Below are 17,173 nucleotides of genomic sequence, written 5' to 3'. Positions count from 1 at the left end.
ATGGAAAAAAATCCAAACACCACCGTAAACAAAACTCATTAAAACACAGAATTCATTATCATTTTGCATATTAATTACAATAGATTGTGTAAGATTATATTTTTCTGGCTTAATTCCATGAATGCCTGTAGAGGATCAATAACTGGAAGACAGGTCCTTGCTGCAGCTTCTACTGAGGCTCAGACAAATAGAAATGTTTGCAGCTGCTGGTGGTGGGACATTCACAGGGAGCTTCTGTAGATAAAATTGATTTCCTCAGTCCATTCCCTTTACAAGGACCCTCCTCTGCTGCCTTTAACTGCAACAGAAGGATCGTGGGTTAGGTGAGTGTTTCCTACTGTTTTATTTGCCTTTCAGATGCTGTGGATTCAGGGAATGTCCTGCTTTTGGACTCTTAGAGCAGCAGGAACAGCAGATTTTGAACTCAATGATTGGGAGCTTACTGCCTGGAGCAACCTTTGGAATGTCTGAATCCTGAAGTAATTGCTGTGTCCTCTCACTCCCACGCTGATCTTATGTATTGGGATATCAGCAGACCCCTGAGCAGTGTATTTTCTGTGGCTCATAAAGAGACTCAAAGTTGGAGTCTGTGTATTGAGTTACCGTCCCGTCTGTGAGGATGCACGACCGACCTCTGCAACAGATGTTCCTAAAACTTTAATTCTCAATAAAGTTTCTGTGATGTCCCTTCAAAGACCTTACTCTAAGGAAGTTTTTTCTTCTGGAATTCAGCCTGGTTTTTGGGGTTTTTTGTTTCTCTTTTTAGGTATATTTCCATTATATGCATCAGAATCCACTTTTCGTGCATAGGTGGAAGATTGCACAGAGCTTCGCGTCTCCCCTGGCTGCAGATCAGGGAGCAGCAGCATCCCCACGGAATGGTGACAGCATCGAACCCGAACGGTGACAGCACCGAGCCCGAATGGTGACAGCACCGAGCCCGAATGGTGACAGCACCAAACCCGAATGGTGACAGCACCGAACCCGAATGGCCACAGCACCGAACCCGAACGGTGACAGCACCGAGCCCGAATGGTGACAGCATCAAACCCGAGTGGTGACAGCACCGAACCCGAGTGGTGACAGCATCGAACCCGAATGGTGACAGCACCGAACCTCAATGGTGACAGCATCGAACCCGAATGGTGACAGCACCGAACCTCAATGGTGACAGCACCGAACCTCAATGGTGACAGCACCGAACCCGAATGGTGACAGCACCGCACCTGTCCGAGCGTTCGCACCACGCTCCCAGGGACGGGCTGGGACGGTCGGGGTGTCTGTGCAGGGCAGCACTTGCACTTGCAAATCAACATATTCTAATAACTGCCCGCTGACCAAACATTAACAGGAGGCGCTGGGCAAGTACAAAAAGATGCGAATAAACACGTTCCTCTATTGCAGCCCACGGTGCGAGCGCTCTGTGAGCACAGGCGCTGGGCAGGCCCAGCGCCCCCGCCGTGCCCGCAGCCTGCCCCGGCCGTGCCCGGCGCTGCCGCCACAGCGGCGCGTCCCCGCCCCGCGGAGCCGGGCCCGGGGCGGGGCGGCGCGGCCGGGCCGGGCAGGAAGATGGCGAACGTGCAACTGGAGTTCCAGGCCAGCGCGGGCGAGGCGGACCCGCAGAACCGCCCGCTGCTCGTGCTGGGGCAGCTGCACAACCTGCACCGCCTGCCCTGGGCGCAGCTGCGGGGGAAGCTGCAGCCGCGGGTCACCGAGGAGGTGAGGCCGCGCCGCGGGTCCGCGCCCCCCTCAGAGCCCGGCAGCGCCCGCGGGCCCCGCGCCGCGTGTCCGCCCGGCCCGGCCGCCTGCTGGGACCGGCGGGGCCGCCCCGGGCCGCGGCACCGGCCCCGGGCCCGGCCCTCAGCGCCGCCGCGCCCCGGCACCCCCGGGCCGGGCCGGGCCGAGCCTGTTGCTGCGGCGGGGCCGCTCCCGCCGCCCTTGCGCCCACCCGGCGGGGGAAGAGGCGCTTTGCCCTCTCCGAGGGGCTGCGGTGAGCGCTGGGAGCCCCCTCCCCGCCCGCAGCCGCTGCGGTGGGAGCTGCGGACCTGTTTGTTTAGTGGTGGTGATGGCTTGTGGTAGAATGATAAACGTTTTGCATTGCGGCTTTTAGGTCGCTAGATGTTTGGCAGGGGTTTTTATACAGGGTTCCTCAGTCTCTTAAGACAATATTTACCCTTCTTGGTTTTATTTGTTTTTAATTAAATTGCTATGTGAAATAATAATTCGGAGCTAGTAAATCAGTCCTCCTATTTATCACTGGGAAAACTGTCTCAAGTTAAGAAAGCTCTGAACCAGCCTGTGCACTAAACAGTGTGGTTTTAGATTGTAATTCATATGGCTTAAAGGAGATGCTTGTAATGGAAAGTACGTTTCTATTTTCTGGTTCATGAACAGATTTGTCAAATTTCCTGTTTCTTTTCACTCCAGAGGTTGTTGTGCACAATTTCTTTGTTTCCAACACCTAAACCCCTGTCATTAAAAAAGTGCCTAAATACAGCAGGAGCGAGGTGGGAAGGAGAGTCTGTCAGGGTTGTTTGCCTTGACAGCCCTGGTTTCTCCGCAGGTCTGGCAGTCTGCTCTGAGCACTCTGAACCCCAACCCCACCGACAGCTGCCCCCTGTACCTCAACTACGCCACGGTGGCGGCGCTGCCGTCGCGGGTCAGCCGGCACAACAGCCCGTCCGCAGCGCAGTTCATCACCCGCCTGGTCAGGAACTGCCTGCCCGGCGGCGTCAGCAGATGCATTCTTGTAAGTGCCTCCTGCTGAAACATCTAGCCAGTGCTTTCTCGACTTTTCCGGGTTGTAGCTGTCTCCAAGGAGACTGGAGGTGGACAAGTTTGACTGATATAATTACACTGACATGAGTGGTTTTGCGCTGGCATGTAGGCAAGACCTGACTGTAGTGGCTTGTGCATGCTCAAGCACATTAGGAGGAGGAAATTAAGGCTGGATTCTTATGGAACATCTTCAGCCAGGAGTGCCCATGCAAAACGAACCATTAGTGGCTTTTTCTAAACTGGGATTTGGGATGTCAGCACATGCTTCAGGAGATTGATGTAGCCTGAGTGGAGCGTATTATGTCTCTATCACAGAACTCATGAGAGATGCCTTGCTTGTGTTGTTCAGTGAGTTTTAACAGTGTTGATGCAAGTAATGCTCCAGTATGAGTCCTTTGCAGCTCTTTGGTCGTCTTTCACACAAGCCTTATGAATTTATTTGTTTCTGTGGGTTCTCCAATTAATATCAGATTTGTGGGTTGTTGGAGAAGATTCACACAGTCAGTGTCAGTGACAAAATTTCATAGTACTCTTCACTTGGAAAACTTCTTTGCAAGAGTAATAACTCTGCTTAATTTTTACCCTTTGGAAATGTTTAACTAAAACTGCTTTCCACTGGTAATTTCTATAATGAACTTCAGAGAAATAGTCTACCTGTTAACAAACTTTTGGGTTAATATTAGCCACATTTTCATACAATTTCTGCCTTCACATTCTCATATAATCACTGTTGCATTTGTTTTGAGCACATATTGGTGATTCCTCTGCCTTTTTTGGTCCTGATCTGTAGTCTAACCTGTGTTAATTGCACTGGTATAATTACAGCAGCCCAGCTCCCTTTTAAGGTTGAACTAATTCCAGCAGTGTAATTAATTTCCATCCAGGAAATGAACTGGACCAGTTCACTGGGCTACTTTCACGCTGCCCCTGTCCGTGCAAAACACAGTGAATGAGCTTGTCTGGCCTCAGGGCTGGGTTATTTCCCACCCACCTCCTTTTCTCCCCCCTTCCCCAGCAATACCCCAGGTAGCAGATCCTTTGGAGTGCTGGTGTGTGATGTTTTGCTGCTGGCTGCTGTTGCAGATGGTGTGTGAGCGCTCTGAAGTTTTCGCCTCCGCCTGTGCCCTGGCCAGGGCCTTCCCCCTGTTCACACATCGCTCCAGCGCCTCCAGACGCACAGAGAAGAAAACTGTGACAGTGGAATTCTTCCTGGTTGGCCAAAACAATGGACCAATGGAACTGGCAACTCTGAAAGTAAGATTTTGGGGGTTTTCTGTCATCTTTTCCTTCAGTTGGTTGCATGCGCAAATGCATCTGTCTCAAGCTGCCTCTGGAATGGGTGTTGTGTAATTATCTTAGCTCAGGGCTCCTTGATCAGTTCACAGCATCTGTGAGTAGAAATAATGAACATACTGCTGCAGCAGATGCTGAGGATGTTATTCAGTATTTAGATTTCAGGGGTGGAAAACACCAAACAAACAGCACAAAGAAAATGTCTCCTCTCTCACGTGTGTCACAGATGCAAACTCTGTTTTTAGTCTTTAATACTACACTCCTTTTAGTGTGTGGCTTCTCACTTTTTTCTACCCAGCCAAAAGCTGTGTGTGACTGTGCAGGTGAATATCACAATGGAGTCACTAAAAGTCACCTAACAGGGATCACCTATGTCCTCTGCTATTTCTGTCTGATGTACCTCTTTGGCTGAGTTCTTCTGGCAGAACTGTGGCCAGAAGCAAGACCCTAAGAAACAAAACAGCTTGGAGATGAGCTGTTCATTAAATATGTCCAAGTCATCTTTCAATGGCAGAAAATCAAAGACTGTTTCCCTTCTTTGACTGTTTCAGAGAGGAAAACCCCATGTGTTGGCATGCCAGGTCATTCCTCTTCAAGATCCATCAACTTAAAAGCTATTCCAAGGTTTGCAGTTAATCTGTAAGGGAACTCCCTGTTCAGTGCTCCAGGTTCTGTGCTTCAGTACAGATGGATATTTCCTTATCTGTTCAGTCACTGAGGTTACAGAAATCCCTTAAAAGTTTTGGCAGTGGATTTGACAAAGGATATGGTGTTGCTGCTTTCGAAATTCACAGCATTACAGCTTTAGGGTATTTTTTTTCAGTATCTTTTTCTCTGTGCTTGGTCTTTATTCAGTGAGCTGATTTAGCCTCAGAAAATGGTGTCAGCTCAGTTTTCAGCAGAGTGGCAAAGACAGGCATGCTGAGAGTACAACTCTTGATCACTTCATTTTTCCATGCCCCAAATCAGAAAAAGCATAGCTGGTGTCAAAAATAGTTCCTTCAGATAGGTAGATTCCAAACCACTTGGGTTATTTTTAACTTAAGAACAAAGCTGCAATTATTTCTACCCCCTGTTTTATCCCTTGATGTCAATGCCAAAAATATTACTGGTTTCCTCTTAGCTGAGTTTGCACCCCTTAAATTCAACCAGCACCAGACAGCTAATGCAGAGCATGGAAGAGGGATGTGGTAGGACATTTTTATCTAAACCTCTCCCTTGGCATGTTGTATTTTACACCTACAGTGTTGTACAGGATATTTTATGGTGAGGACCAGCAGGGATTGTCAGAGCTTTGCAAGGCACTTATTAAGGCTGCCATTATCCAGGTTTTCTGGAGCACTCTGGAAACACAAACACAAGCACAGCTTATTTCTGGAAGTCATGCTGCTCCCCTAGGGCTTGGCCTTGGGGTTAGAGCACCTCCTTTTACCTGCATGGCCCTAACAGGGAATCACTCCAGACAGAGCTTGGCTCCTGAGTAGGTCCTTACCCTTTAGGGACAGTAAAGCAATCAGAAGTAATTGCAGGAATTGGGCACAATTCCAAAGCAAGCCAAGATTTAGGAGTGTTCTGGGGTACAAATGTATCCTTAGCCTGGTCTGGCCAAGCCAAACTTCATTTACCTCAGCAGGAGTGAGTGTCCAACACCTCAGACTCCTGTGAAACCCATCTTGACTCACCCTTGTGCTGTGTGTGGTCCTCAGTGTAGTGTGGCTACTGGAAAGCTTGCACAGTTTCCTTCCCTCAGGTCTTACAGCTTCAAGTTGTTAGTTTGTGGTAGTTGAAAGTTGAAGCTTGGTGAATGGTGTCATCATGCCAGGAGGATCCTTCTGTAAGGAAACAGCCTTGGCTACTTGACCATTTTGATTCTGTCCACCCTTGCTTAGATAAGTTTTTGCTCAGTCCAGGTGAGGGTCAGTCCATTTTGCCACAGAAATCAGGAAGCAGTGCATGTTTTACACAAACATGAAATATTCCAGTTTCCCCATTGGCCTGCCATATAGAACATCTCACAGCAATAATCTTTATTGCCCTCAGCCACTCTGCCTGCCCTGTACAAACTCTGCAGTTTCCCATTTGCAGATTACACAATCTCTGCAGGTTTCCAACCCCAGCAGCCCATAAGCTCATTGTGACTTCCTGAATTAGCTGCCTCTTATCTTTCTTTCCTCCACCTCACATTGCCTTTGATAATGGAGAAAGATACTAATTTTGCAACACCAGTTTGCAAGGTAAAGGAATACACTTACTTAGAAATTAAAGCACATAGAAAAATAAGTTGAACACATCCAAAAAAATAATGGTTAGCTTGGCTGGCATGATTTAACTGCTGTGGCAGTTAAGCATTAACATGCCCTAGAGGAGCCACAGAGGTGGTGCTGGCTGCAGAGGATGAATGCAGAGCTGTGCCCTGCTCAGTGTCCCCATTGTGTTGGCAGTGCCTGGCCAGTGCCACCGACGGCGTCCGGCTGGCCGCGCGCATCGTGGACACCCCGTGCAACCAGATGGACACTGACACCTTCCTGGAGGTGGGTGATGCACCTCAGGGCTGGCACTGCTGGTGGCAGCTCTGGGCTGCACTAATCACACCCAAGGTTTGCTGGCTCTCAGTGAGTGGGGGGAAAATCAAACCAGGGGTGCTCAGACTGTTCCTTTGGCCTTTCATGTTTTGTAGAACTGTGCAGAGTTGGAAGGAGGCAGAGTTTACAGCTTGGAGTAGGGCATTGGGAAGCTGGTAAATGAGTTCTTCATTTGGTCATGGCACTGGATTCTTGTCTTAAACCTGATGGTGACCAGAGCCACTGAAATTATGGGACAGTTGACATATTTCAAATGAGCCTTATCATAAAAATCTGGAAAGCTGTTGAGAATGAAATTATTCCTGTCCTATTACATCATGATCCAATAGAGTGAACAGTTGTCCTTTACCTCACAAGATTTCTTTTACTGGCAGAGCTTAAAGGTCAAATTTATATTTCATGCCATAGTAAGTCAAGGATGTGTCAGTTGAATTAGGCCATTGGAAAAGCAGCACCACTCACAAAATTGTGAATGTTTGTTTGTGTATGCTTGCAAAAATCACAAAAACCCCTTAACTGGTTACCAATTTGTGTGGAAAGGCACACTTGTGTCCTGATGATTGACTGACAATGTCCTTTTGTCTGAATTATTAAGGAAATCAAAAAAGTTGGCAAGGATCTTGGGATTACTCCTACCATTATCCGAGATGAGGAGCTGAAAGAGAGAGGCTTTGGAGGTACATCTTGTTGAGTATTACACTTTTTTCCTAGCTGATGACTGGAATGTTTTGCAATCTCCATTGTAATGTTTCATTTGCACATTTTTGAAACTGTTTCATTGCCCATAGTATTCCAGGAAAATACCCACAGTGGCTTCCTGCAGTCTTTGTTCCCCACAGGTTTAATTCTCTGTTTTCCAGGTATCTATGGAGTTGGAAAGGCAGCTCTGCATCCCCCTGCCCTGGCAGTTCTCAGTCACACTCCAGATGGTGCCACACAGACCATTGCCTGGGTGGGCAAAGGTATTGTGTATGACACTGGAGGACTCAGCATCAAGGGAAAGGTACAGAAACTCTTGTTCTGCTGCTGCCTTTGCTTACACTGTTGTTTTCTGATGAAAGCAGTTCAGGTGATGTCTGTAGGAAACAAAAGTACCTTTTTATTGAGTTAAATACTTGATCTGTTGTCATCCATGTGGACACAGACTATCAGGAGAGATACCAAATGGGATTCAAGGGCCACTGCAGAGCAATTCAATAGCAACATGATACTTTACCCTTTAAATATTGCCTGCTGAAAGACAGAAAGTAGGAACAAAGATGTTTAATTTCTGGTTTCAAAGATAGAACCAAAACCCATTGGAGTTGGCCTCAGTGTGAAACTTTTAAACAACATTTTTCTTTTTACTTTCTTTACAGTTTAGCAGCCCAGGTTTAGTATTTTTCAGCTCCAAGACCAGATCCACCAATAAGGAGAGGCACATATCCCTTGTTAAGTGTTGTTGACAGCTGAGCACTGTCAAAACCAGAGTCTCAGAAGCATCAGAAACACTGGTTCTAGCAGGCATCACTGTGAAATTCTCTTTCAAAGACAAAAAAAAAAAAAAATCCTTTGGTTCTGTTTAAACAGACTACTATGCCTGGAATGAAACGAGACTGTGGTGGAGCAGCTGCTATTTTGGGTGCCTTCAAAGCCACTGTAAAGCAAGTAAGTAAAATGTGTTAATTGATATCATGTATCCCAGCAGTGCCAAGGAGCTTGGATGTATTCCCAGAGACAGAGGCCTGTCTAATCCTGAAGTTCTGACCTGCCACTGCTCTTAGTGAACTTGAGCCACTCTGCTCTTTCTGCTATTCCAGGAAAATATTTCACATCTTTACTGGGTTCTTGAGAATTGTGAGAAATTCCTTGAGTGCTGATTTTTTTTTTAAGGGTCTTCCTTGAATTGCAGAGTTTGTTCTGTGAACTGAGTGGTTTCTAGTTCCTTGAATCAGGTCTATACTGGAGTTATCCAGTGCTGATTTTGTTTAAGCTGTGGGATTTGGGGCAGCTGCTGTCACCTTAGTGAAGAAGGGGATGAGTGACTCTGGGATGTGAAGTATTTCTATATTCCAAATCCTGTGCCAGGTCTAATATTAACCTAGTGGGGAAATAGCAGCTCTAGTGGCATCAGGAGCTGCTTGTTGGTTTGCTTCTGTGGTCAGAAAGTAGTGGGAGAGCTGAGTAGAAGCCAGGTATTGAAATATGAAGAATTACAAATATATTCTTGTTGCACTTTAACAATGCAAACTGGGGAAAAGTGGCTGCTGCCAATAAAACTCTGCCCTCTCCACAAATCCAGTGCTTCAGTCTTGCTGACAGAGCAGCTATTGCCTCCAAGGAGTATCCAAAGTTCAAAAAATATTTACTGCAGCAGATTAATGCATAGATCTGATGGATGCTTTGTCCAGGGGCTGATCAGTGCCAAGTTCCCATTTCTCAATAGTCCAGCTCTGTGCCTTGGCCCTAACAGCATGTTTGATGTGGAAAGATTGTAAACTTCACAGTTATCTGCTGAGAATTAAAATTGAAAACAGATTTGTGAGCTGCATCTCAGGCAGAATAACTACCTTGCATAACTAAATCCTTCAGGAAGTTGTGTCAGAGTTCTGCAAGGGACAGGAGCTGGAATGCAGTGCTTTGGGAGATTTTGGGATGGCCATGGATGGGGAACATCCTTTCAGTGGCTCAGTCCTTGTTTCCAGGGGTTTTGTGTGTGATTGTGTGCTCTGAGGGAAGTTCCATTCACAGTCACAGCAGATGTGAGCACAAGTGATCTGTCAGTTCATACACAGTTACTGCAACAGGGAATAAACTGCCAGTTTGGGCAAACTGAGCCTGGAGAAATCTTTATACACATTTATATGTAAAAACAAAAGAATGAACTCACTGCTTAATTTTACAGTCTCGTGTGAGAGGACCTGTAAATGACATCCCTGCAGAAAATGTGTTCAGAGAGGCAATGGGAAGAATTTGTTGTTACTATTTCAAGGCCTTTTTTTTAATGCTTTTAAGAAGAAAAGAAAGGTGGGAGAGGTTTCTCTCAGCAATGCTGTCACAGAGACTGAGGTGGGAAATGTGTGTTGGATGGAAAGCTCAGTAGGAAGAGGGGTAGAGGTTATTTTCCATCTTCATAAAATATCTGCCTGCATGCTGTTCAACAGTTACAGAATATGATTTTAAAAGGCTTTGGTTGGCAAAATTAAACAAGTGATTTTTCCTAGAAAGATGCATTTCCTCCATTATGAGCTTTCCAACACAAGGGAGAAGAGAAAAATATTGGCTTAAATTTTTGATTTCTTTCTTGTTAACATGATCCTGCAGGTTAGCATAGTGAATCCTGCTTTTGAAGAGCTGCAGACAGAATTAGTTTCAGGAAAAGGAAACTGATACTGGAAATAGATTTTCACTTTTTGATAGTAGATTAACAGCATGTCTCTCTTGGAGGAAAACTCAGTACAGTGCAGTGAGACTGTGTTGTGAATAGTTGGGTTATGGAGGGAAGGTCTGGGCTAGAAATGGAATTATTTTCTGCTTCTAAATGCTACCTGTTCTTTTGAAAGGGTTTTGACTGATGCCTTTGCCCTTTAGACTTCAGATCATGAGCTGATTCAGCAAGTCCAGATTTCTTCAGCCACAGACTTTTATCAAGAGATGAAGAGTAAAACTGGCCCAGGTTTCCCCTCCAGAATTTGATGTTGTTAAGGTTAATTATCCCAGTTAAGGAGGAACAATGTTTTCTTTTGTTAAATTCTGCTGATTCCCTCTCTCTTCCTAGAATCCCTCCACACAATACAACTGCTGTATAAATAACAGAATCATCAACCATTTTAAAATACCATCCATAACCACATAAGCACTTGACTTTAAACAGAAATTAAAATATTGTGAGACAAGCCAAAAGAGAGGAGGCTAAGGGAAAAAAAAATAAATAAAACAGGTTAAAAATGTTGTGTGCCTCCCAGCAAGAATGACACATTTAAAAAAACCCATCTAACACCCACCCACCAAAAAACCCACCAGACTTCCTTTGAAAATTGTAGCATTGCTGTCAAGAAGTCCTAATCCTTCACTAATTTCAGTCCCAATAAATGAGCTTGATGTGAATCAAAAGCCATTTCTTCTCTCTGGTTGTTACAGGGGTTTAAGGACAATCTTCATGCTGTTTTTTGTCTGGCTGAGAATGCAGTGGGACCACGTGCAACGAGACCTGATGACATTCATGTTCTTTACTCTGGAAAGTAAGTTTGTATCTATCCCTTTCCCAGAAACAGAACAAGCATCATTTTTCTGTTAATCTGAGAGCCATGCAGATTGTGAAGCTGTCCCCAAATCAGCTTCCCTAAATATTGATAATTGCATTTCAGACATCCATAGTAGTGAGTTTTAAGTGTGCTTAGATTTTCCTGTGGGGTGTGTAAAATATACATCAAAATACATGTGTATCATGAGCTGCACTACCCTTAAAGCACTCAGATTTAGGTGGTTTTTGTAGTTGAACCACTTTTCTGTGTCCATCTGCAGCTGCACTGTGTGGCAAAGCAGCAAAGACAGGCCACCAATGGATCAGAATCTCTTTTAAGGACAGATGTTACTTCTTTGGCAGTAATTTGCAGAATCCCAGCAAGGCATCACACAGGCTCAACAAGCAGAGCCTGCCACCAGGGCAGTGCTGTCATTTCCCTTTTCCTTGTGTGCTCTGTCTGGGTGCTTGGAGCTGGGGAGTAGCAGCTCTGCAGACTTGCAGAGTCAGATAAGAGAAGCACATGAGGTCTGAGGCTGCTCTCTGAAGTATTCTAGTGCAGACAGTGAGTCCTGACTTGCAGCCTGAGGCACTCCAGGCTGACATGGCCTCTCTTGCCCCCAGAACTGTGGAGATCAATAACACTGATGCAGAAGGTCGCCTGATCCTGGCTGATGGAGTCGCCTACGCCTGCAAGGACCTTGGAGCTGACATCATTCTGGATATGGCCACTCTCACTGGAGCTCAGGTACAGCACTTTACTTTTATAACTCAGTTTCTTTTCTGTTCTTTATGCAACATTTTTGCTTTTGCATACTTAATTTCAAGTGGTATTCTGATGACATCAGCAGCTGATGTAAGTGGGACACTACTCCATGTTTGCAATTCAATTTACAGCACCAGAACTGATTTGTTAATAGTGATCAGGATTTTCTTGTCCATGAAATTATTTCCTTTTCAAGTCACACACAGAGTGGTACAAGAGTACAAATTTAACACCGTTCTCTTCTAGCACCTGTTCCTGTTTCATACAAGGTTATATTGATGAGCAGTGGTGGAAGGTGACTTCCTCCTGATTTTGTCCTTTACCTCACCAGGGAATTGCTACAGGAAAATACCATGCTGCTGTCCTTACAAATAATGAGGAGTGGGAAAAGGCTTGTGTTAAAGCTGGCAGGAACTGTGGAGACTTGGTCCATCCTCTGGTGTACTGCCCTGAGCTCCACTTCAGTGAATTTACCTCTGCTGTAGCTGATATGAAGAACTCTGTAGCAGTAAGATTTATTTTTTCTTTTAAATTTCTCTCTGACATAAAAATGTGTGTTTTCTATACAGTGAGCTGGTCTGCAGAAAGCTCTTCATGGGGGCAGCTTTTAGAAATGGCCCATCTTGTCCTGGTCTTCAGGGTCTTTCACCTGGGGCTCTGCAGGCTGTCTTTAGTGACATTTTTAAACAGGGTGACCTGCTGCAAAGGTATTTTTGGGCTGCTTGAATTTAAACATGGCTCTAAATGAATGCTGAGTTCCTGGATGGAGACCTTCTAGGAAATCAAGATGGGCATTCCTCAGATCATACATCACCAGCAGGGAAAGTAGCTGGGAGTGCAAAAACCAGGGAACTGAGGATGGAGGGCTCAGAATTGCTGCAGCTGCTTTTGCTGCATTTGAGAGTTCCAGTGTGCAGTGAAATTCCAAAAGCACTGCAGAAAGGAGTGTGGGCAGAAGAGGAATTGAGCAGGGGCACACTGCTGCTAGGGACTAATGCAGGATTTACAGTAAAGTTGGTTTGTAAGACTCTTTTAGGGCCATTCATTAAGCTTTGAACGAGATTTGTGTAACTGTCTTTGCTCTGGGCAGAATGAACCATTTGCATTTCCTTTGCTTGTGAGACCAGCTCTATTTTTATTGCTCCCACAGGACAGAGACAATACCCCAAGCTCCTGTGCTGGGCTCTTCATTGCCTCCCACATTGGCTTTGACTGGCCCGGGGTGTGGGTGCACATCGACATCGCCGCTCCCGTGCACGCCGTGAGTGTCCCTGCCCCTCCCTGCACACAGGCTGGGCAAACACAGCTGCAGCCTGCAGCAGCCCTGCACTGTGTGCATCCACTGCACAGGGACACAGATGGCTGGAGAAGGGTCCTTCAGAAAAGCACTGACTTGTCTCTCTTGAGAGTTTCTTGGTTTGGTAGTTTCATCCGTTTTTATTTTTATTTTGGTTTTAAAATATTCTAACAGCCACTTTAATCAGTGACATCTTTATTATTGTGAGCATTGACAACTTGCTGGTTTCTGTTCATGGCAATAATCCCAGCCTTCCATTTTCAACCATGTTGTTTTACGATGATTGACCAGAATTGATCATCCTTCCAAAAATATATTCCCTCTTGGAGATTTTCTCTCCTCCCTTTGGTAGAACTTGTGTCTTTTATTTTTTTTTCCTAAAAACCAAGCCAATTCACTCCACTTGCTTCTTGTTTTTTTTCAAACCCAGTTATTCAGCTCATATTCCAAATCCATGCTCAGGCTGGGTGGGAGATCCCCTGCCCTGAACAATGCTGGCCTCTCTCCACCCACAAGTCAGTGGGAGCTCTGTTCTCCTGTGTTGCTTTAATCCAGCTGGGACAGATTCCAGTGGCAGTGAGGATGCAGCAGCACAGAGCAGGGCTTGGCTGTGGCAGCTCTTGTTGGATGAGTAGCCAAATTAAACTAATGCAGACCCTGCAAGATTGAGCAGTGTGGTTTTGGTTTCGTTCTAGGGTGAGCGAGCTACCGGCTATGGCGTGGCTTTGCTGCTGTCCCTGTTTGGAGGGGCCTCTGAAGACCCTTTGCTGAACCTGGTGTCTCCCCTGGGCTGCAATGGGGACTCTCCCCCTGAGGAGATGGAGAGGGACTCCAAGAGACGGCGCCTGGTTTGACAGCCCAGCCCTGCCAGGGTGTGGGGTTACCTCACTTTGCACTGATCTGTTCTCAAGCAATGAAATGTCACACGTCAGAAATTGCCATTGTTTTGTTTTGTTTTCTTTATTTTTTACTATCATGATAAGATTTATTACTTGTTTCTGATAAAAACAGCCTGATGTATTGTTTAGTTTGTTTTTTTTTTAAATTATTGGTGCACACAGTTGCTGAATGATACCAGTGGTGCAGAGTCCAGGCTCAACTAACTATATCAGGAAGAGGCCACGTCCTCCTCTGAGCTCCTCACAAAACCTAACCAAGTGCATTAATGCATGAGAAGCTCTCTCTAATCTGAAGAAGCAACTGCAGCTATTGCTTACAAAGCCTTCAGAATTACTTATTATATGTGAGGTTTTATCAGACATTTTTGCAGGCCCCACTACATCTCAAGAACACAGGACAAAGAAAAAAAAAAAACCTCTGTAGGCTTGGCTTATTCAGAGACAATTTAGCTTAGCAGCAAAGGAGATGTAATGAGAAGAGGCCTATAGTTTTAATAAGGTGCTGTTTCCGCATGTTTTAATGTTCTTCTGACCAGTAAAATCAGCAAGAGGGGTTCAGAACATATCTCTGTGTAATTGTTTCACATACAAATTGCAGAATGTATTCATGTTAAATGAGGAAAATAATAGAGGGACTGTGATTGAGTAAAATCGGTTTACAAAGCAGAGTGGCTTCTTGCCACTTAATAAATTTATTATTAAAGAAGCTTACATATCCCATGTGGTGTTTTGTGGTGTTATTTACATTTCTGAGAACGCTGAGTGCTCCAAAACTTTGTGTACAACATCATTACCCTGCTCACATTCCTTTTCCCAGCACTCAGAGCTGAGAGGGGAACAGCTTGCAGTGAGTGCTGTGGGGCACTTGTGCAGAACTTTCTGATTCACTTCATTTGACTCAGCAGCAGCCAGGGATGCTCAGTGTGAGTTTCTGTACCAGCCACAGGGAGTTCCAGGCACTGGTTTAGCTGGGACACCCAGGGGAAGTGACTGGTCCCAGCTGATGTCAGGCAGTGACAGGACAGGGAACAGAGAGACCAAGTCCCTGTCCTGGGGCTGCAGCTTCAGCCTTTGGAAGCATCTCCTGGCTCCAGCTGCATCAGTTGTGAGAAATCCCCTCAGCACCCTTGGCTGCTTTGCAGATCAAGTCAGGCTGAGCTGTGAGGGATTGTGCCTTTCTCTGTTGAGGGGATCTCTGGAGACCTGCTGTTGGTTTTAGCTGGAGTTCCAACACTGAGGGACACCAATCAAAAGTGGTTTTGATTGAAGACTTCTTGGAAAGCATAATGCAGAATGGAGCAGGAACATGTTTCATGCTGAGTGTGTGGCCCTATTTGATAGACAAAATGTTACTTAAAAAAAAAACCACAACCCCAGAACTTCATTACTTCTGTACTCGTTTGTCCCTTGCTGTTCTGCCTCCCTGGTCCACTCGAGTTTTAAAAAATCTGTATCTGAATGAGTTCTGCCTTTTGTCATTCTTAACACTTGGTATAAAGCACTACCTGGTACCAAAAAAACTGCTGTGGGAAATGTGTTGATGAAGTTATTTTTATTACAGACTCAGCATTGTAGCAAATAGCAATATGTTCTAATTTTAGTGCTCTGAGATCATCTTCAATCTCCATTCTGTAGAAGCATTCTTCAAGTTAATCAATTCTAATTTTGAAATGTTGTGGTTTGCCAGATTTTTACATAAAAAGTATCCTGTGGCTTTGTGGCACAAAGCTCAATTCTGATGTTATTTACTGAATGAGAACAGAGAAGTTTGATTTTGATGCCTGATTATCATATTCTTCAATTTTGCTGTGTCTCAAGGCATACAATTCTGCTGGATTTAGTTTGGAAGGCACTTAATAGAAGCCATTATTTACAACCAAGTACCTCATGTTAAAGAAATATATTAAGAAAAGCCTGAAAAGCAAATGAGAGGTTTGGGAAATCAAAACCCAAAAACCAGCTGAAGTTTGCTGAAGGACAGTAAAATAAATGAATTCAACACCTAGTAATAAAAAAGTCTGATGCTTCCTCTGTATCAGAGATACAAATTAAAAATCAACTCTCTTGTCTTTCAAATTTCTTGCTATTGCTCATGTACATTATTATTTCCTTCTGTTTTGATAAAAGGTCAATTCTCCAGAGCTCAAGCTTTGGACCTACACAAGACAGTGATTTGTGAGTTGTGTTTGCCAAATAAGTGATTCTCTTTGCTCTGTGTTTCACAGAGATTGCACTGGGATCATTCCCATTAAGCTCACATTGTCTCTTAACCCTTAATGAGTAGAATTTCAGTTCCTTTAGTTTACTCACCTGTTTCTCACCTGGGCAATTTTAATTCCTGTTTTAGCCCTGAAGTGTCCTGGTGTGAGACCTGGAAGCAATCTTCAGAAGGAGAGATCCCAAAACTGCTTTACAAACAGCAAATACATAAAAATTAATATGTGGGGTCATTACTAAAATAAGAAATAAGCCCATGTTGAGCTGGAGAGCTGGAATTTGTCCCTGCATCTGCCACCACTGCCAGTCCCTGGGGTGGCTGGTTCCAGAAGCCACCCTGACCCTGTGTCCCAGCATCACTGACACCAAAAACTCCCCAGGCCCTTGGTGGGACAGAGCAGCAGATACTGACAGGAAACACTTCCAGACAGCAGAGCTTTGACCTCTGGGTGTAGCTCTGCACTTGAAGTGTGTTCTGGCACCACTTTAGCAGCTTCAAACACAAACACTCCCACTCTGGGCAGGGAGCACCTGCAGGCTTTGCAAACCTGCTGGCCCTGGGTGCTCCTGGCTGTGGGGAGCCCTGACCAGCCCCAAAGGCACTGAGATCACCCCAGTGCCCAAGTTTGTGCTCAGGGACCCCCAAACTCCAGGTCCCAGATGTCCTCCCCCTCCTCAGCTGCTCCTGAGCCAGGGCAGGGTCACAGAGCCAGGGAGGTGCCTCTTGGTGGTTTTTGTAGGACTTAGAGCTTAAATTTCTGCAGCTGGGAGCCCAGCAGTTTTAAGAGGAGGTTGGCAACCACCAGCAATGCAGCTCTACAGGATCTCATCTCTACAGAGCTCCTCATTCCCCCTTGGGGCTGTGCTGCTGTGACCAGGATGGCCCAGTGGAGGCTGGCACAGGCAGCAGGTGAGTTCAGCAGTGTCTCTGCCATGGACAGACCATCTCTGCTCTTTATCTGTGGCAGCAGCATCCTCTGGGCAGCAGTTTGCTGTGAAATGTGTGCCAGCCTTGGGAGGACAAGGCTGATCTGTGGGTTTGCTTGTTAAAGTGAAGTTGGTGCTCATGGAAAAACCTGTCTGTGATGTGTTCAACTTGTAAACCTTTCTGCAGGAAAG

At 45.6% G+C, this 17,173-nt stretch overlaps 1 protein-coding gene and 1 long non-coding RNA gene across 2 annotated transcripts; one reads left to right on the top strand and one right to left on the bottom strand.

The window, feature by feature from the left end:
* Positions 1–1,520: 1,520 nt before the first annotated feature.
* On the top strand, positions 1,521–14,557 carry NPEPL1 (aminopeptidase like 1). The gene is made up of 12 exons (XM_079321392.1): positions 1,521–1,719; positions 2,564–2,749; positions 3,862–4,032; positions 6,513–6,602; positions 7,249–7,330; positions 7,514–7,656; positions 8,223–8,300; positions 10,773–10,873; positions 11,500–11,623; positions 11,973–12,149; positions 12,792–12,902; positions 13,634–14,557. The coding sequence occupies exons 1-12, from the start codon at positions 1,570–1,572 to the stop codon at positions 13,790–13,792; spliced, it is 1,572 nt and encodes a 523-aa protein (XP_079177518.1). The 5' UTR covers positions 1,521–1,569; the 3' UTR covers positions 13,793–14,557.
* Positions 13,962–16,449, bottom strand: LOC306809679. Its single transcript, XR_013776292.1, has 2 exons — positions 16,148–16,449; positions 13,962–15,167 (listed from the first exon to the last, which is right to left on the bottom strand). It is a non-coding gene; the product is annotated as an uncharacterized lncRNA (long non-coding RNA).
* Positions 16,450–17,173: the final 724 nt, after the last annotated feature.

Source organism: Erithacus rubecula (assembly GCF_903797595.1).
Source record: "Erithacus rubecula genome assembly, chromosome: 18".
In the NCBI taxonomy this organism is placed as follows: domain Eukaryota; kingdom Metazoa; phylum Chordata; class Aves; order Passeriformes; family Muscicapidae; genus Erithacus; species Erithacus rubecula.
This window is presented reverse-complemented; position numbering and strand designations above follow the sequence as displayed.

Bases quoted from the DNA above. Each gene is read 5' to 3' on its own strand.
- NPEPL1 (XM_079321392.1), top strand. From the start codon at position 1,570: ATGGCGAACGTGCAACTGGAGTTCCAGGCCAGCGCGGGCGAGGCGGAC. The intron at 6,603-7,248 runs GTGGGTGATGCA...TGAATTATTAAG, and splicing joins ACACTGACACCTTCCTGGAG to GAAATCAAAAAAGTTGGCAA. The intron at 12,903-13,633 runs GTGAGTGTCCCT...GTTTCGTTCTAG, and splicing joins TCGCCGCTCCCGTGCACGCC to GGTGAGCGAGCTACCGGCTA.